The 20867-nt window shown below is 37.4% G+C and overlaps 1 protein-coding gene across 5 annotated transcripts in view; it reads right to left on the minus strand.

Annotated features, from left to right (window-relative positions):
• Positions 1 to 20867, minus strand: part of SENP1 (SUMO specific peptidase 1) — a 59872-nt gene that overhangs the window by 18874 nt on the left and 20131 nt on the right. For all 5 annotated transcript variants that reach the window (XM_067696338.1, XM_067696337.1, XM_067696333.1 and 2 more), the window contains 7 exons: positions 16004 to 16107; positions 15635 to 15921; positions 14039 to 14093; positions 8137 to 8175; positions 7199 to 7283; positions 6815 to 6970; positions 5809 to 5940 (listed from right to left, as the gene is read on the minus strand). In XM_067696338.1, the coding sequence (XP_067552439.1) occupies positions 5809 to 5940; positions 6815 to 6970; positions 7199 to 7283; positions 8137 to 8175; positions 14039 to 14093; positions 15635 to 15921; positions 16004 to 16107 (858 nt within the window). The remainder of the gene's footprint in view (positions 1 to 5808; positions 5941 to 6814; positions 6971 to 7198; positions 7284 to 8136; positions 8176 to 14038; positions 14094 to 15634; positions 15922 to 16003; positions 16108 to 20867) is intronic.

A 20867-nucleotide genomic window follows, 5' to 3' on the forward strand; every position in this document is an offset into this window, starting at 1 on the left:
AAACAGAAATATAGATCAATGGAACAGGATAGAAGCCCAGAGATAAACCCACACACATATGGTCACCTTATCTTTGATAAAGAAGGCAAGAGTATACAATGGAGAAAAGACAGCCTCTTCAATAAGTGGTGCTGGGAAAACTGGACAGCTACATGTAAAAGAATGAAATTAGAACACTTCCTAACACCATACACAAAAATAAACTCAAAATGGATTAAAGACCTAAATGTAAGGCCAGACACTATAAAACTCTTAGAGGAAAACATAGGCAGAACACTCTATGACATAAATCACAGCAAGATCCTTTTTGACCCACCTCCTAGAGAAATAGAAACGAAAACAAACAAATGGAACCTAATGAAACGTAAAAGCTTTTGCACAGCAAAGGAAACCATAAACAAGACGAAAAGATAACCCTCAGAATGGGAGAAAATATTTGCAAACGAAGCAACTGACAAAGAATTAATCTCCAAAATATACAAGCAGCTCATGCAGCTCAATATCAAAAAAACAAACAACCCAACCCAAAAATGGGCAGAAGAACTAAACAGACATTTCTCCAAAGAAGATATACAGATTGCCACAACAAACACATGAAAGGATGCTCAACATCACTAATCATTAGAGAAATGCAAATCAAAACTACAATGAGGTATCACCTCACACTGGTCAGAATGGCCATCATCAAAAACCCTACAAACAATAAATGTTGGAGAGGGTGTGGAGAAAAGGGAACCCTCTTGCCCTGTTGGTGGGAATGTAAATTGATACAGCCACTATGGAGAACAGTATGGAGGTTCCCTAAAAAACTAAAAATAGAATTACCATATGACCCAGCAATCCCACTACTGTGCATATACCCTGAGAAAAGCATAATTCAAAAAGAGTCGTGGGGGCTTCCCTAGTGGTGCAGTGGTTAAGAATCCGCCTGCCAATGCAGGGGACATGGGTTCGAGCCCTGGTCTGGGAAGATCCCACATGCCATGGAGCAACTAAGCCCATGCGGCACAACTACTGAGCCTGCGCTCTAGAGACCGCGAGCCACAACTACTGAAGCTCTTGTGCCTAGAGCCCATGCTCTGCAACAAGAGAAGCCACGACAATGAGAAGCCTGCGCACCGCAACGAACAGTAGCCTGCACTCACCACAACTAGAGAAAGCCCGAGCACAGCAACAAAGACCCAATACAGCCAAAAATAAAAACAAATAAATAAAAATATTTTAAAGTAAAAAATAAAAAACAGAGTCATGTACCACAATGTTCCTTGCAGCTCTATCTACAATAGCCAGGACATGGAAGCAACCTAAGTGTCCAGGGACAGATGAATGGATAAAGAAGAAGTGGCACATGTATACAATGGAATATTACTCAGCCATAAAAAGAAACGAAATTGAGTTATTTGTAGTGAGGTGGATGGACTGAGAGTCTGTCATACAGAGTGAAGTAAGTCAGAAAGGGAAAAACAAATACCGTATGCTAACACAGACACATGGAATCTAAAAAACAATGGTTGTGATGAACCTAGGGGCAGGACAGGAATAAAGACACAAACATAGAGAATGGACTGGAGGACATTCACTTTGTTATACAGCAGAAACTAACACAACACTGTAAAGCAATTATACTCCAATAAAGATGTTAAGAAAAAAAAAAAACATGTTAGAAAGCCTATTGTATGAACAGGCACTGTGGCCTACTCTTCTTTTAGGAAAGAGAGCAGAGAAAGGGTAGCCTAATGGCTTTCTGTACATATCCCAAAGACAGGACTTCTGGATTTTACTTTCCTTATAAACTAAACCTGATCCTTTTCATTTCTAGGACCTTATACTCCTTGTCTATAAAACAGTAGAAATAACGTGTCAACCACCTTCTTTTGGAGAAAATTTTAATGCAGCCTATAAAACTGACATGAGAAATGAAAAGAAAAGAAATGGTTATTAATGAAAATATCTGTTTGCGGGAAGGAGAACAGCATTGAAGAGAGAGCAAATTACTTGCAAAAGATTGAGAGTTCACAATTGAGAAATGGAATTAAGTATTTTAAAATGATTATGAATGATTAAGGATATTTACTAATTCCCCTTCAGAATGGTATTAGCTTCTCAAGGGCAGTAATTCTAAAAGCCTGAGAAATGTGGTACTTTGAAAATGGTGCTTTTTAAAATAGTTAAAATAGTTATTAAAGTACTTATTATAACAGTTCTCATCATCATCATGGACATGTGAATTTGCACCTGCTTTCAAGGTTAACATTATTCTGAACTCAGAAGACAAGTACTCCTTACAAAAGTTATGGGTAGGTGTGGTAGAGATAAAGTAGGCAAGGAATCTTTCCTTTCCCTTGTCTCTTCTAAGTAATGTAATTTCCATGAACTTTGTTTGGTAAAAATCCAGCCTCTGGTGGGCCCAGGGAATGGAAAATATGTCCTGATGAATGCTGCCTCTGTAAGGGAGCTCACTGAGGTAATACCAGAATATATAGCAAGAACTCAGCTCATATCCTACTCATTGCTGCCCCCTAGAAGGTTCTGTATAATTTACAACAAACACGAGCTACAATCCCTATAGAATAACTGACTCTTTCCCATTTAGCAGTGGCAGTCAAGAAATGGTAAAAGACCACAGATTAGTATCTCCAAATCAAAAACACTTAATTGGTGGATACTTATGACTGTTCTTGATTTTCATTTTGCCCTTTGATTTCGTGAGCTCTTTTTTTCCCCTGTTATTTGACCCAATGTTCTAATATCACTATTCTGAGCCACAAGAAGCAAGGGATGTTTCCCCTAAAGCAAGACATCAAACCATAATTTCTTTACTATTCTTTGTCAAAGATATTATTCAGGGAGTGATGAACTTCTGAAATTTATATCTTATAAACTCACCAATGGCAAAGACAGTAGGGTTAGTTCAGCTGGCCCCATAGAAAATCAACCTACTGGACAAGACATGGTTCTCAAATCCTATACATCTAATCCTAAAACGGGATCCAATTTAAGATTCTGAGGCAGTATGACATAATAGATAAGACCCAATGCTTGAGTCTGAATCCTGGCTCTGCTACTTACTAGTCATGTAACTTTGCAAGTTTCTTAATCTTTCTATGCCTTGTTTCTTTATTAAATGGAGATGATAAAATTACAGTATCTACCTTCAAGGGTTGTGGTGACTATGACATGAGTAGAACACATAAAACAGTTAGAATAAACCATAAACAAGACGAAAGACAACCCTCAGAATGGGAGAAAATATTTGCAAATGAAACAACTGACAAAAGATTAATCTCCAAAATATACAAGCAGCTCATGCAGTTCAATATCAAAAAAACAAACAACCCAATCCAAAAATGGGCAGAAGAACTAAATAGACATTTCTCCAAAGAAGATAAACAGATTGCCAACAAACACATGAAAGGATGCTCAACATCATTAATCATTAGAGAAATGCAAATCAAAAGCATAATGAGGTTATCACCTCACACCGGTCAGAATGGCCATCGTCAAAAAAATCTACAAACAATACATGCTGGAGAGAGTGTGGAAAAAAGGGAATCCTCTTGCACTGTTGATGGGAATGTAAAATGATACAGTCACTATGGAGAACAGTATGGAGGTTTCTTAAAAAACTAAAAATAGAACTACCATATGACCCAGCAATCCCACTACTGGGCGTATACCCTGAGAAAACCATAATTCAAAAAGAGACGTACCACAACGTTCACTGCAGCACTATTTACAATAGCCAGGACATAGAAGCAACCTAAGTGTCCAATGCATAGAGAAGATGTGGCACATATACACAATGGAATATTACTCAGCCATAAAAAGAAACAAAATTGAGTTATTTGTAGTGATATGGGTGGACCTAGAGTCTGTCATACAGAGTGAAGTAAGTCAGAAAGAGAAAAACAAATACCGTATGCTAACATATATACATGGAATCTAAAAAAAATGGTTCTGATGAACCTAGGGACAGGACAGGAATAAAGATGCAGACGTAGAGAATGAACTTGAGGACACGGGGAGGGGGAAGGGTAAGCTGGAACAAAGTGAGAAAGTAGCACTGACATATACACACTACCAAATGCAAAACAGATAGCTAGTGGGAAGCAGCCGCATAGCACAGGGAGATCAGCTCGATGCTTTGTGACCACCTAGAGGGGTGGGATAGGGAGGGTGGGAGGGAGACGCAAGACGGAGGGGATATGGGGATATATGTTTACATATAGCTGATTCACTTTGTTATACAGCAGAAACTAACACAACACTGTAAAGCAATTATACTCCAATAAAGATGTTTTTTAAAAAAAAGGTATTTGGGGGCTTCCCTGGTGGCGCAGTGGTTGAGAGTCCACCTGCCGATGCAGGGGACACAGGTTCATGCCCGGGTCCGGGAAGATCCCACATGCCGCGGAGCGGCTGGGCCCGTAAGCCACGGCCACTGAGCCTGTGCGTCCGGAGCCTGTGCTCCGCAACAGGGGGGGCTACAACAGTGAGAGGCCCGCGTACCGGAAAAAAAAAAAAAAAGGTATTTGAGTTCAAAAAAATACTGCATAACATGAGGTAAATGCCCAGCAGACGTTGGCCAATATTAGTATTTGGAAGGTTTTAAACATACAAGGCCAGGATACAGGTACCTAGAATATCTAGTGCTTACTATATTGAGCATCTAAAACGTATCCATAGCTATGAAGCTTGAGTATACCCAAGATATCAGGCAGGAATGCTCCTAGTGGGCCTAAGAAAGGAGGCAGGTACTTAGGGAAAAAATCCCAACCCAGCTCTCTTTTGCTGTGAAAGTATCCTTCCTAAGCCTGTAGGCTCCTACAGGTTTAGGAATAGGACAGATCAGTTTAAAGATTCTAATGTTACTAACCTACATAAAATAATTAGAACTCGCAGGAGCTGAGAGCCATACCCTTTTTTCTTTTTTAACTCAATACATCAAATATTTAATAATGTAACTTCTATGTCAGTTTAAAAAATAACACGTATAAATGTAGACTGTTTTAGAAAGCTTCCCACTCATAACGTAAATGACCTAAGTAGAGACAGAAAGGGTAGTAGAAATGGATTCCTATATGGAAATCCCAAAGTATTCCTTCATGCTGCAACATGGTCAGCTATTAAATATTTGCTCAAAAGATGTGAACTGCAGGGCAGGTGGTGCCTTAAACAGAGCGAGAATACCAATAAGCGAATGTCCTCTCCCTCAGCATCCAAATCTTCAACACATAAAAAGACCCAGACCTACTGGAGAACGGACTTGAGGATATGGGGAGGGCAAAGGGTGAGCTGTGACAAAGCGAGAGAGAGGCATGGACATATATACACTAACAAACATAAGGTAGATAGCTAGTGGGAAGCAGCCGCATAGCACAGGGATATCAGCTCGGTGCTTTGTGACGGCCTGGAGGGGTGGGATAGGGAGGGTGGGAGGGAGGGAGACGCAAGAGGGAAGAGATATGGGAAGATATGTATATGTATAACTGATTCACTTTGTTATAAAGCAGAAACTAACACACCATTGTAAAGCAATTATACCCCAATAAAGATGTCAAAAAAAAAGAGATAAATCAGCAGTTCTCAGACATTAAGGTACATTAAAAAAACACCTGAGATGTTTGTTTAAAATACATCACTCTACCACACTGCCTCAAACTTATTCAGGAGAATGGAGAGGCCTGTGAGAGCTGATTCTGAAGCAGGTCATCCAAGGACCACACTTTGAGAAACAGTGAAATAATACCTTTCATTTCCACTTGATGGTCACTTACTCTTTGAATATAAAAACGAGTGTGAGATTACCTCATCATTGAGCCAGTTCAGATGGTTTAGAGTTTGAATATCTTTGCGTGTAATGGTCAAGCGGAATGCTTCACTCAGAACTTCATCCTGGTTCCCATTACGAAATACATTCTTTATTTCTTTCTCCATTTCCTAGGGAACCAAGAAGTGTCAGAGATCAAGCATACATGGCCTTAGACATAGCAATCTCTCACCAAGCTCCATGAAATCCCTAGACTTAAATCAACTATTTCCTTCTAACATTTTGGTTTCTATTCCTTCCAGTAATCTCCCTGATTACTTCCTTCCATCCTAGCTTGTCCTCCCTTCTCTGTTTCAGTACATTTCAGACCCTTGTTTCATATTATTCCTGAAGTCTGAAATAACCTTTTGCTGTCAAATTTCCTAAGTTCATGAGAAGACCTAATTATATTTTATACCTTTGGTCCAAACAATTGCCTGAGAAATAGAATCTTTCTTAAAGGCAATAAGGAAATAAAGGTAGTGAAGTCTTTTAGAAACATTTTCCTAGAAAAATTTGTTTTACTTTTTTAATGTAAAACTGTGGAATTCAGCACAACTATAATAAATGTGTTACACTCACCAGCTATATGATAGTTTTTCAAACAGAAGAATGAATTAAGGAACAGATTTTTAAATGTATGCAGACTTTTATGTATTTTCCAAATTTTTAGTCTGTGTTTTATTGCTTAAAAAAAAAGGTAAGGCTCAACTTACTATTTGATATCAAAGTACCAGACACATGCATTAAGTAAAAGTGCACATGAAATGAAACACAAATTTATTAAATGCTTTTTTACTGAAGTCACTATAAGTCACCCATAATTCTTTCCTGAATTTTCAATAATCCTTTAAAAATAAAGCCAAGATTGGTATGCATACAAATGAAAGCAGGAGTATGCAATACAATTTAAATACCAGATTACTTTTATGTTTGAAATTTGTCCAAAGAATTCTCTCTAAACACAACACTTGCTAGTGTAGGAATTTAGAGTATATAGTTTACCTCTGTGATTTCAGGAAATTCATCTTCGCTCTCCGTTAATTTATGACCTTTTTTTCCTGTTTCTTGGGCGATCGTGACAGGAATCTCCTTTTCAAGAGGCACACGAAGATGCAATTCTACTGAATCATGTACTGAATGTTCTTGTTCCTGCAGTCTCTGAAAAACAGAGCTTCAAAATAAGTGGAATAAAGAAATCTACTATTTGTCTATGTACACTAAGTAGTACTAGCTGAAGAGACCAAGAACATAGACCACTTATCATACAATGCTATGCTACCACACTATCTTGCAGTTACAACTTTGATCCCAAATCCAGGTAACCTTCTAAAATTAGTTTCAACCTGGATGTGCTATTCATTTATTATCTCAAAAATATTGTTTTACCTGGTTTTGAAGCTGTAATGCGAGTGCTTTCTGCTCTTCAATCTGGCGCAATCTTTCCCGTGCTCGAGAATCATAAACACTAGTCCTTGGAAATGAAAAGGAATGTGACACAAATGCAGACCACTCTCTCAGCATCAAGAACATTGCTGACGCACAATGAGCATTAAATATAAAACCCTCAGAGAGAAAGTCTAAAATCCTTATACTAACTTATCACTACATTTACTTTAAGACAAAGTGAAACCACATGGTGTTACTGAAATTATCCTATTATTTTTTGTTGAAATAATGAAAATTACCAGTTTGTTGCTAAACATGAACAAGTGACTGTTGTGTTCGTAAATGTGGAGTCCTTTTTTAAAAACATGCTTCTGAGATTATGGAAAAAGTGAAGCTTCATTCTAGAAATCCAAAAATGAAACTGAATCCCAAAGAAGAGAATAATACAAGATATCATCGAGGTTTTAGTTCAAATATTGTATTTATGATCCAGAAGAAGAAATATGGGTTTCTTTTTTTCTTAAAAAAAAAATCAACTAGACCGGGGGTTTGGATAACTCAAAGTGAGTCCTTGAAACTAGAGACTAAACTTTCAGTGATTTCGCAAGCTCCAGAACTAAAGATTATTCAATAAATTAGTTTTATCAGTGTGAAAATAAAGGCACTTACTTTCCTTTCTATATAATAGCTAACTTTGAAATTTTTTCCAATTCAGTTGAGCTTCAACAATTGTTACAGATTTAATAAACCTGAGCATAGATATGTCCCAACTCCAAAAGAACCTTTAAAACCCAATAATTTAAAAGTTATTTTCTATATAGACAAACACAGGAAATTTTTACTGACTAAAACTAGGAAGGGTGATTGGCTAATTGATTTCTTCTAACTGAAAAGAAAGTGACAGAGAGGGAAAAATGATACCAAAAATAATAACTTACAATTCTTTGATCCACAGCTCTGCCTGGAAAAAAGTAGGACTATGGGTGGGAAAAGAAAAATGTGACAAATGAGCAGGAGACGTAAAGGAAAATCAAATATTTTCATCAAGAAAACCAATTATTTAAACAGTTTATAAAAATGCTTTACAACTATGCAATAAATAAAAGGACCTAAATTACATAAAACAATTCTAACTGGGAAGTAAAGGAATACAAATATGAGTCATCTGCACATGTACAGTTAAAAAGATGACCCAACATTCAGCTGAGAAACTAAGTTTAGCATGCTCCTTACTTGGAAGAGAGACCAACACGATGTGAAAGAGTACATCACTTGTCAAGGCAATATATTAAGCTAGAACGTTCCTCTTCCCAAATGGCTCAGATTGACAGATTTATTAATGGTTTAAAAAAATCTTATGGGTTCTTGGACTTCTCGTAGGTCTACTTGAGTAAAAATACATTCAACCACATCACGTTAGATACTGAAAATCCCCCCGCCACAGAACAGCCCATATCAAATGGATAATGAGCCAATGAACCAAAGCGGATAATCAGCAATACAACTCCATTCCAAAGATGAAAGGTTAGTTCTACTCCATGCAGCTCTTGCTGACAACCCAAGTCAATAGTGCTTAGCAGAGTCACAGGTATGCTCTCTGTTCTAGAGCCTTTTGCTCTTCTCAGACTTTCTTGTCTCCTTTCTTATCTCCTTGCCCCTAACTGAAGGAGTTCTCATAGAACCAAATTAAAGAAGAGTGAACAGTTTTCCAAAGAAAACTTTCAGATATGTAGAACAAGTAAACAGAGCATCAAATTGGCATTTAAGAGACCAGTATCTCCTGGAGCTGCTCTGTGACCTTGAGCAAGTCACTTCCTTTCCATGGGCCTCAATTTCTGGGTTTGTAAACATGGAGATTAGAGTCCCTTTCAGTTCTTAAATTTCTACAGTCTGTCCTGTAAAGGCAAGAATAAGGGCTCAGACATTATCCCCTTGCTCCTTAGCCTAACTTCTGAGAATTAGTATTCCCAATCATCCTTAGTTCTGGGTTTTGGTGATAAACTTGCTGTTCTATTACCTCCCCACTGTCGGTAGCCTACCTCCCTAACACAGTGAACGACTGATGTAACAGCCAAGAAAGAAAGTCACAGAGATCAGTGGAAGCACTGTGAGGAACTACTTAGTGTGGGATACTAAAAACAAATGAACGTGAGAATACATTTATTCAACAATATAATGAAGTGACAAGAATCACACAGAATTTCATGGTACCAGATCATGCTATTCAAATTTGTCTGCTCCCCTTATTAGAATATAAACTTGATGAGGATAGGAATTTTTCTCTTTTGTATTTACTACTGTATCCTCTGCACCAAGAATAGTGCCTGACACATAGCAGGCAGTCAGTATTTACTGAATAAATAAATAATGTAAGGGCCGAGCACTTCTCTTTAACGGATCAAGGTATCTGCTGGCGCAGGAAAGCAAAATGCAGAGTAAAAAGCAAAATCTGTTTGCTTTTCAGAGATTATACATTACTTCTCATATAATTGAAGCAGTAATAATTACAGCTACTTACTGAGCACCTACTTAGTGCTTTATGTATAAAACCCTCTTTGGGGGGTTCTACATATTAGTTAAGCCTCACAATAATCCTCAAATTAATTAAGACTCAATGAAAAATCTGAAAGTGAAATCAAGAAAACACTCCCATTTACCATTGCAACAAAAAGAATAAAATATCTAGGAATAAACCTACCTAAGGAGACAAAAGACCTGTATGCAGAAAATTATAAGACACTGATGAAAGAAATTAAAGATGATACAAACAGATGGAGAGATATACCATGTTCTTGGATTGGAAGAATCAACATTGTGAAAATGACTCTACTACCCAAAGCAATCTACAGATTCAATGCAATCCCTATCAAACTACCAATGGCATTTTTCACAGAACTAGAACAAAAAATTTCAAAATTTGTATGGAAACACAAAAGATCCCGAATAGCCAAAGCAATCTTGAGAACGAAAAACGGAGCTGGAGGAATCAGGCTCCCTGACTTCAGACTATACTACAAAGCTACAGTAATCAAGACAGTATGGTTCTGGCACAAAAAAAGAAAGATAGATCAATGGAACAGGATAGAAAGTCCAGAGATAAACCCACGCACATATGGTCACCTTATCTTTGATAAAGGAGGCAGGAATGTACAGTGGAGAAAGGCCAGCCTCTTCAATAAGTGGTGCTGGGAAAACTGGACAGATACATGTAAAAGTATGAGATTAGATCACTCCCTAACACCATATACAAAAATAAGCTCAAAATGGATTAAAGACCTAAATGCAAGGGCAGAAACTATCAAACTCTTAGAGGAAAACATAGGCAGAACACTCTATGACATAAATCACAGCAAGATCCTTTCTGACCCACCTCCCAGAGAAATGGAAATAAAAACAAAAATAAACAAATGGGACCTAATGAAACTTCAAAGCTTTTGCACAGCAAAGGAAACCATAAACAAGACCAAAAGACAAACCTCAGAATGGGAGAAAATATTTGCAAATGAAGCAACTGACAAAGGATTAATCTCCAAAATTTACAAGCAGCTCATGCAGCTCAATATCAAAAAAACAAACAACCCAATCCAAAAATGGGCAGAAGACCTAAATAGACATTTCTCCAAAGAAGATATACAGACTGCCAACAAACACATGAAAGAATGCTCAACATCACTAATCATTAGAGAAATGCAAATCAAAACTACAATGAGATATCATCTCACACCAGTCACAATAGCCATCATCAAAAAATCTAGAAACAATAAATGCTGGAGAGGGTGTGGAGAAAAGGGAACACTCTTGCACTGCTGGTGGGAATGTGAATTGGTACAGCCACTATGGAGAACAGTATGGAGGTTTCTTAAAAAACTAAAAATAGAACTACCATATGACCCAGCAATCCCACTACTGGGCATATACCCTGAGAAAACCATAATTCAAAAAGAGTCATGTACCAAAATGTTCATTGCAGCTCTATTTACAATAGCCAGGAGATGGAAACAACCTAAGTGTCCATCATCAGATGAATGGATAAAGAAGATGTGGCACATATATACAATGCAATATTACTCAGCCATAAAAAGAAACGAAATTGAGCTATTTGTAATGAGGTGGATGGACCTAGAGTCTGTCATACAGAGTGAAGTAAGTCAGAAAGAGAAAGACAAATACCATATGCTGACACATATATATGGAATTTAAGAAAAAAAAAAATGTCATGAAGAACCTAGGGGTAAGACAGGAATAAAGACACAGACCTACCAGAGAATGGACTTGAGGATATGGGGAGGAGGAAGGGTAAGCTGTGACAAAGCGAGAGAGTGGCATGGACATATATACACTACCAAACATAAAACAGATAGCTAGTGGGAATCAGCCGCATAGCACAGGGAGATCAGCTGAATGCTTTGTGACCACCTAGAGGGGTGGGACAGAGAGGGTGGGAGGGAGGGAGACGCAAGAGGGAAGAGATATGGGAACATATGTATATGTATAACTGATTCACTTTGTTATAAAGCAGAAACTAGCACACCATCGTAAAGCAATTATATTCCAAAAAAGATGTAAAAAAAAATAATAAAGACAAAGGACCTTGAGGCAGTGGAAAAAAAATTAAGACTCAATATAATGTGTAATAAGGAAATATTACTTATACTGTACAGAAAAGGAAATTGAGTTCAAAAGAATAATTTGTTTTGGAAGAGCCAGGATCAGAAACTATGTATGTCCAATTCCAAAGACTATGTTCTTTCTATTATTATAAAGTATCTTCTAATAAACCAAAGTATTAAGCCAAAATGGAGATGATGAGTATTTGGGCTACTCAAGAGAGTATTTCAGGCTTTCTAGGAAATTCATTTATTTAATACAGATTTATTTACTAAGTACCCATGATGTGCCATGTACTATTATGGGCACCAGGTGGTAGTGCAAAGGTACTAGTACCGAACAAAGTACAGAGATAGAAGTACTGGAAGGAAAGACTAATGCTATCAGGAGAAGCCAGAGAAATGTCCTGAGAAAAAATTAACACCTGAGTCAGATTCTGAAAAGCAAAATAAGAGTGTAACAAGTGGACAAGGAGAGAAAAGGAATTCCAGGCAGAAGGGGAAGGGTTGGAATGTACAATGGCACAAAGGCATAAAATACATGGCACATTCTGGGAAATAAGGGCAGATCTGCATTGCTGGAACTTAACTGAGCTGGAATGCTGGAAGATTAAGAATAAAGAGCCAATCAATCAACCAAGCCTTGGGAGAGCAGGCTCCAACTTTGATAAACAGCATCATCCAATAAGCCTTACCCAAGACTACTTCTTGTCCATCTCACTCTTCAGTCATCACTAGGAGAAATTCTCCATAAAGGAAAGGCAGACTCAGTAAAGAACTGAAGAACTGAGAGCACCCATTACATGAAATCAACTTTTTCCCAAGAAAGAACACCTATTTTTGCACATACATGTAAAGCACTTTTATAAGTGTTTTATCTGGAAGTTAATCTTCACAACAATTCAATAGTAAGGTATTAATACTCGCATTTTATTGATAAGGAAACTGAGGTTTAGAAGAGTAACTTGTCCACAGTTACATGAAGCCTGGAAAAGGCAAGATCAGAACCCAGGTCTAACTCAAAAAACTAAAAAAGTATAAAGAATAAAGCATCTAAACTATAAAGTCTCCTTGAGAAACTATAACAACGGGAGAATTTTTTAAAATATCTAAAGTTTAGAACATACAGGGGAGCTGCAAAGACATAGAGGAACTGAGATGAGAAAGAACATTTTATTATCCTTAATCCTCTCAATGGAAAACTGATGCCATTATTATTCTAGCAATTGAATTGCTAAGGCCAGATATGGCAAAGACATAGCAATCTGAGTAGCAACTTATTGGATTACAGAGGAAGAAGTACTTGGTACCTCTCAGAGGGGTCAAGTTTCATATAGAAGATCACACTTGAATTGAGACTTAAAAGATAAGAAAAAGACTACTGCCAGATAGACAAGTGGAGGGGGGAGAAGGGGAGCATAACAGGCAGAAGGCACACAATGTGAAGGTAAGAAAATACCTATCATCTTATAAGTCAGCGTATAATAAACACATGAAAGAATCCAGTATTTACACATGGTTCCTTCTCTAACCTCCACTGTGTTTCTCCTCAAATGTCACCTTATCAGAAACTTGCCATGACTATCCTAGATAAATAGCACCCCCAGACCCTAGTCTATATACTACCCTGCTTTATTTTTCTTTGCAGCACTTATCACCAACAGGCATGTGTTTATTTGCCTATTTGTTCTCTATCTGTCCCCCATCCCTCCCCTTACACCCCTTAAAATTAGAATGTAAACTCCTTGAGAGCAGAAACTTCATTTTGTCCACTGCTGTTATCTGCAATGTCTATACTAGTACCTGGCACCCAACAGACTATCAATAAATACTTGTTAAAGGAAAGAACGCATGATAGGAAGCAAGACTTGTGGAGGAAGGGTGGTGTACACCATACTAGGAGTTTGGGCTTGATTCTATGTCTGATAAGCCACCCTCAAGGGAGTTTAATGAATGATTAGATAAGCATTTTAGAAAGATCACTCTGCAGAATGGAAGATGGACTAAAGAACAAGGCAAAGAATGGATTAGAAAACACAGTGGAAAATGGAATGAAGAACAAAATGGAGGCTGGAGGAAAAGAGATTCATCATGAAGTTACTGAAATAATTCAAACAACATATAAGAGAGGTCTGAGTTGAGGCCATTTTATATTACTTAGATCTTAGTGAAGAAACGGTGATTAAATAGAGGGAGAACAATATGTTAAAAATGTCCTTTAACCAAAGTTTACCTGGGAGTTGGAGTCTGGGAATCTTTCACTTTGAGTAAAATCACAGAGTCTGATCCTAAACAATAAAACACAAGAGCATATCATTATTAACAAAATTCCACATGGCTGTACCTTCTAGATGTCTGTAGTTTAAGTTCCTATACTTTGTTATATTCTATTTCCATAAACATAACACAGCATAAGGATAAAGGTAAGATGGAAGAGAAAGAGAGGCAGGTCCATTTTCACTGAGCCATAAATAGGGCTTAGTGAAGAGCCTGCCTCACAAATAAAGTAATCACTCTAAAAGAAAGTATATATGCCCTTCATCATCTTGCTGCCTGTGCTTCTTCTTTCTATTCCTGGGAAACAAGAATGTGCCAAGATTTCTCAAAAGTCTTTAGTTCATGAGCTACCACAAGACTGAATAAGGTGAAAGAGGGAAGGGGAAGGAGGAAGGGAAGAGAGGGGAGGGGACAAGAAGAGGAGGGAAGGCAGAAAGAAAGAGAGCAACTGCTATGTGAGAAGTAGCAGACTCTAAAGAGTATAAATTCTATTATTCTACCATCTATTTTCTATTGATAGAGGAAGAAATCATGTCCTTCTAAAGCACTATGATTAGAATCGCATTTAGAATATTTAATAAATGGTACAAGTAATTAAACAACTCAGTGTAGTATATTTGTTCCAGTTTAGCTGTATCTAAGCATCTGCCATACAATGCATGCTTCTGAAATTAACAGCTTTTAATAATAGTTCTCAGTAAATCACCTCACAAAATTTAAGTTTTCATGAATATGTGTAGCTATATAATGATGTCACCAATAATTTTAATCCCCAAGTGAGAATTTTAAGAAAGTGAGGAATAGATTAAAAAAAAAAATTAAATGACCTGAAGAAGGAGGGGAGAGCCTTAGAGACTGATCTAGCAAAAGATCCCTAATGTCTAACAACTTAACATAAAACTTGTTTTAAGTTACATGCCTATATACATACCATAAATACACACATAACGCATACTTAAAGAAGGGGCAAACTAAGCAAACAAAAAAAAACTACCAGAGCAAAACTTTTAATTAACTGGAATGCTAAGAGACAGAATATTTTGGTTAGCTGAAAGTAAGGTAGGAAACTTTGTTTTCCAAACTTGCCGATGACCATTCCAAAATGGTGAAAAGTAGCCAAAAGGCTACTATACAGGTTTTGTAAGTAGTACTTGTATAAGAACTTTTACTTTAGTTCTTAATTGATGTTCCAAAACTCCTAGAACTTCAGAGTGCTTAATTTTCATTGTAAAGTACTAGAAACAGAGACAGTACTGAAGTAATTGGGCTTAATATACTCTGACACAAGACTGCTCAGGAAGTTAATCTTTTAAATAAAATATTATAGGAAATCATTTGCATCTCCATGTAAGAAAAAAGTAAGCTACTTATTATATGCTTCATTTACTCGTGGCACAGCTAACTGAATTAAATGTATGTAAGGTATCTTGTATCTTATATCTTAATTAAGTTACATGTGTATTACTACCTTGCCTATAATTCACATGGATCCAATAAACTGTTAATTGGCTATTAGGGTTCAAAATACAGTTATACAACACACCATTTTTACCTTCAGATTGTGTATTTGAAGCTGGTAAGTTATCTGGCTGATGTGAAAGAGAGTGGTGATGTTGGGGTTGATGGAGAGGATCAGAATCTTTGGATCCAAATGCAACAACATCTGGGGTATAAGATGATATGGAAAACACATTGTGGGACAATTGTTCCTGGGCAGTTAAAATGCTGGCCAATCCGGATGATGAAGTATCAGAGCCAACGATCTGGGTTGCACAAGAGTTTCCATTTTTAAACAGTGAGTCTTTCAAAGTATTCTTACTGGAACTAAGACATCGAGACCTAGGAAAAGAAGAATAAAACTTCAATATCAAATAACAAAATGTAGAATTAAATTCATTTGAAGAATGTTTCTGTGACTCACAAGTGTAAAGGAAAGTGTGTGGTGGGTTTGGCTACAGAAAACTGTTTCCCTGTGACCATCTGTAGAAGCTGTCTGTAAATCTCTCGTTCTTCCTCTTGAACTGTCTATAAAAGAAAAAAAAAATCTTAAATACATGCAATGAGGCAAATGTTTCCCAAAGTAGTATCTAGACTCCCAGAAGCTCTGTCAAAGCTCTGGCAGCGTCCTCACGATAATTAAGAATTATGGTTCATTAATAATACTCTAGAAAATTATAAAGTATATATAAGAGGAGTTGAGTGAAGCAAATACCAGACAGTATATTTTGGAAAATTATGGGGCATATACATAAATAACAGCATAGAGAAACTACAGGATATGAAAACAGAAGGCCACTTTTGTGTCACTTATAGAGTGCCAGAAATAAAACATTTGAGGACCTCTAAATAGGACTCCAACAAATCCCTTGACTCCTAATACCTGTTAGAAAAACCACGAGGAGGTAACCAGAACAGTCAAGTGGGATATCTTGCTAAAGTTTCCTATTCTATCCAATTTTTAAGAGTGTAAATATTTTCCAGAGATGGTTTTCATTATTTACTTTTCTCCCCCCTCAAGTCCCAATACTGAATTTAGGGAAAAGCACATACTCTACATCTACAACATAATTCACTTATTGACTTAAACACCTACTATGCTCCAGTCACTAAGATACCGCACTGAATAAAATAAAGTCCCTGCCCTTGTGAAGCTTACATTACAGTTGAAAGACTGACAAATAAACTAGTCAAGTAGTATGAAGAAAATGAAAGATAAGAGAATAGAAAGTGATGGAGGAGGAACAGCAAGAACAGGTAAGACCTTTCTAAAAGGTGATATTTCAATAAAAACCTAAATCAAAGGAAGAAATCAGTCATAGAAATTTATGAACAGTATTCCAGGTAGAGTCAGAGCAAATGCAAAGGCCCTGAGACAGAAATATGCTTGATGTGTTCAAGGAATAGTAAGGTCAGTGTGAATCAGGAGAATAATAAGAAATGAGGTCACTTAGCAGAGAACCAGATTACATAAGGACTTGTAACTATAATCATGGTAAAGTATCTACTCTGCACAGATCCCCTGAAGCAATGGGCTGCATTCATTAAATAACATGCCCCAGCATTTTCAAAATCTTATATAGAGTTTAATACAAGCACCAATCTTCACAAAATAATTTTAATACTTTGTGTCAGTGCTAGCAACATCCTACACTGTGACATTTCAATATGAACATAAGCATTTCATTCAGTTTCAAATGTTTGTTAAAAGCACAGTGAAGGGACTTCCCTGGTGGCGCAATGGTTAAGAATCCGCCTGCCAATGCTGGGGACACAGGTTCAAGCCCTGGTCCGGGAAGACCCCACATGCCGCAGAGCAACTAAGCCTGTTCGCCACAACTACTGAGCCTGCGCTCTAGAGCTCATGAGCCACAACTACTGAGCCCACGTGCCGCAACTACTGAAGCCCACGTGCCTAGAGCCCGTGCTCCGCAACAAGAGAAGTCACTGCAGTGAGAAGCCTGTGCACTGCAACGAAGAGTAGCCCCCGCTTGCCGCAACTAGAGAAAGCCCGTGCACAGCAACGAAGACCCAACACAGCCAAAAATAAATAAATAATTAATTTTAAAAAGCACAATAAATAAAGCAATTATCTATGCAAAGGTAAAGAGACACTAAATTTTTTCTTCTTGAATCTTTTTTTTTGTACATAGTAAATTTCAATTACATTGTCAGTGTAATGTTACTGATCTAACAAGATACACTGCTGCATGACAACTCCTTATGAGAAAGAGCTATCCTTAAATCTGAATAGTTGAGTGATCAGAAAAGGTAGAACTAGTTGAGCATTTGGTGGCAAAATAGACCCAAGAGAAAAAACAAATTTGCAATATTCTATATGAAGAAAATACACACCATTATTTTATCCCTTAGACATTAATATTATATTCAAGATGATGGTGGTCTTCTTTTTTAGTGTTTGTGAAAAGACTGTCTACAGTATTAAAAACCATAATTAAAATAAATGCCTCTTTATTAAAACATAAATTGGCTATTATGAAAATTCTTCAAGTAGATAATATGAAGAATGAAGCATCATTACAGATTATTAGATTGTAAGAGAGATCTTTGCCAACCAACTCCACTGTGATCTATATACAGGAAAGCTGTGTTACCTGGCACTTTAATGACTGGAATTTTGAATACCCCTCCATGTAAATCTTGACTCCACCTTCCCACTACACCAAGTAACCTAACCCACAATACTATGGGGTTAACAGTATGTTGCTTTCAGGGGTGGTAAAATGGAAGGAGGGAAGGGAAACCGTAAGCGGAATACCACACCTGAGTCATGGATATTAACTCAATCATTTTAGTTCATTTTCACTGTCCCAACAAACTACATCTTAAAAAGCTCTGACTGTATTATCATAACATAGGGAGGAAAGTAAAGCAGATAAACTGGTGTAGGAGGTTACTCTGCATACCAAGGGAGAATAAAAAATATGCCCATCACTTAAAGACCTCCAGAGAACACCAAGAATAATGAGATAGAAAGGACCTTTATTTGTGGTACCCTAAACACTTCAACCAAAAGGGGAAACATGAGGTGGGGGGAAGAATAAATCAGGAGCTTGGGATTAACGTACATATACTACTATATATAAGATAGACAACCAACAAGGACCTACTCTATAGCACAGGGAAACCTACTGAATATTCTGTGGCAACCTATATGAGAAAAGAATCTGAAAAAGAATAAATATATGTATATGTATAACTGAATCACTCTGCTGTAAACCTGAAACTAACACAACATTGTAAATCAACTATAATCCAGTAAAATTTTTTTTAAAAAGACTTAAACCATAAAAAGTTAGAAACATTTCCCTCCTTCCTGATATCACATAGCGAAATGTTTTCTTGAAATAAATTTTTATACTTAGGACTTCCCTGGTGGCGCAGCAGTTAAGAATCTGCTTGCCAATGCAGGGGACACGGATTTGATCTCTGGTCCGGGAAGATCCCACATGCCGCAGAGCAACTAAGCACACATGTTGCAACTACTGAGCCCGCAGCTGCAACTACTGAAGCCCGTGCGCCTAGAGCCCATGCTCCGCAACAAGAGAAGCCACCCCAATGAGAAGCCCACACACTGCAACGAAGAGTAGCCCGCGTGCAGCAACAAAGACCCAACGCAGCCAAAAAAAAAAAAAAAATTTTTTATACTTATAAATAAAACATGAATAAACCAAGGAGCCATTAAGCAACTCAGCTAATGCAAATTACAAGAAATCTAGATTAACTGAACGCAAAGAGTTGATTTTTTAAAATAATTTAACACACACAAAAGTCCCCCACAAATCTTTTTCCCCAATAAATATATCTTCAAAGAAAAGCTTCTGTCTGAGTCTGAACAACCTCAGTCATTAGACAACATAAAATGAACAGAAATAAATCCATATTCCAAATAATTATCTGAACTCCTTCAAATCCCATACTTTCAGTTTAAACTGATTTATGGTTTAAAAAAGAAATTACAGGGCTTCCCTGGTGGTGCAGTGGTTGAGAGTCCACCTGCCGATGCAGAGGACACGGGTTCGTGCCCCGGTCCGGGAAGATCCCACATGCTGTGGAGTGGCTGGGCCCATGAGCCATGGCCGCTGAGCCTGTATGTCCGGAGCCTGTGCTCCACAGTGGGAGAGGCCGCAACAGTGAGAGGCCAGTGTACCGCAAAAAGAAAAAAAAAGAAATTACAGAAAAAAGGTTAAGAAGTTTTCACTGTTCTACATGTTTATTTGGAAGTTACAAGAATTTATGTTTTTTTTTAAATGATGCAAGGCACTTTTCTTTTTGGGGCTTCATTAAACAATAAAACACTGGGTATATTACATTTTATTCAGAACCATTTCGGACAAAGAAAGAACAGTCTAAGCAACTCTCAAAATAACACATAACAGGGCTTCCCTGGTGGCGCAGTGGTTGAGAATCTGCCTGCTAATGCAGGGGACACGGGTTTGAGCCCTGGTCTGGGAAGATCCCACATGCCGCAGAGCAACTAGGCCCGTGAGCCACAACTACTGAGCCTGTGCGTCTGGAGCCTGTGCTCCGCAACAAGAGATGCCGCGATAGTGAGAGGCCCGCACACCGCGATGAAGAGTGGCCCCCGCTTGCCACAACTAGAGAAAGCCCTTGCACGGAGAAACGAAGAAGACCCAAGACAGCCAAAAAAATAAATAAATAAACAAATGTGGGGTTTAAAAAAAAAAAAGAATTTTAAAAAGAGGAAAAACTGAAATTATAAAAAAAAAGAACACATAAGATTTGGCTTTACCAAAAGCAAATGCAAGATGCAAGGAGGTAAGTCACCTGAAACTTCAAACATAATCCTTTTTTGGAGCATCTGGTACTATAATGTAAAAAAAAAAATTCTTTCTATGTACATAACATTAAACTATTTTCTACTGAGAAAGCAAATTAGGAAATTGAGAGGAAAGGAAGCTATAATTGGATAAAATGTTAAAGGAAGTTGGCTAACGTTATGTTTCAAACCTAATAGAGGACCAAAGGAAGTTTAGTAAGTATAAGGACAATTAGTAAAGTATGTTTTTCTTACAAAAAAAAGAAGAAAACCATCAGTGACATCTATAAGGCAGTCTAACATTTTAAAATGCTGCTCAATATGTAGCAGAGAAGCATGTCTGGAAGCAACATATAATTGAAAAGAAACTACTTGTGTTTTTACTATTTAACATTTCTATTGTCCCTAATATTTTTTTCTTTCCTAAACAGAAACTCTCATCTTCTCTAACAGTGCTAAGAGAACCTTCTGTGATAATGGAAATGAT

The sequence above is a fragment of the Pseudorca crassidens genome, chromosome 11 (assembly GCF_039906515.1).
Source record: "Pseudorca crassidens isolate mPseCra1 chromosome 11, mPseCra1.hap1, whole genome shotgun sequence".
Lineage (NCBI taxonomy): Eukaryota > Metazoa > Chordata > Mammalia > Artiodactyla > Delphinidae > Pseudorca > Pseudorca crassidens.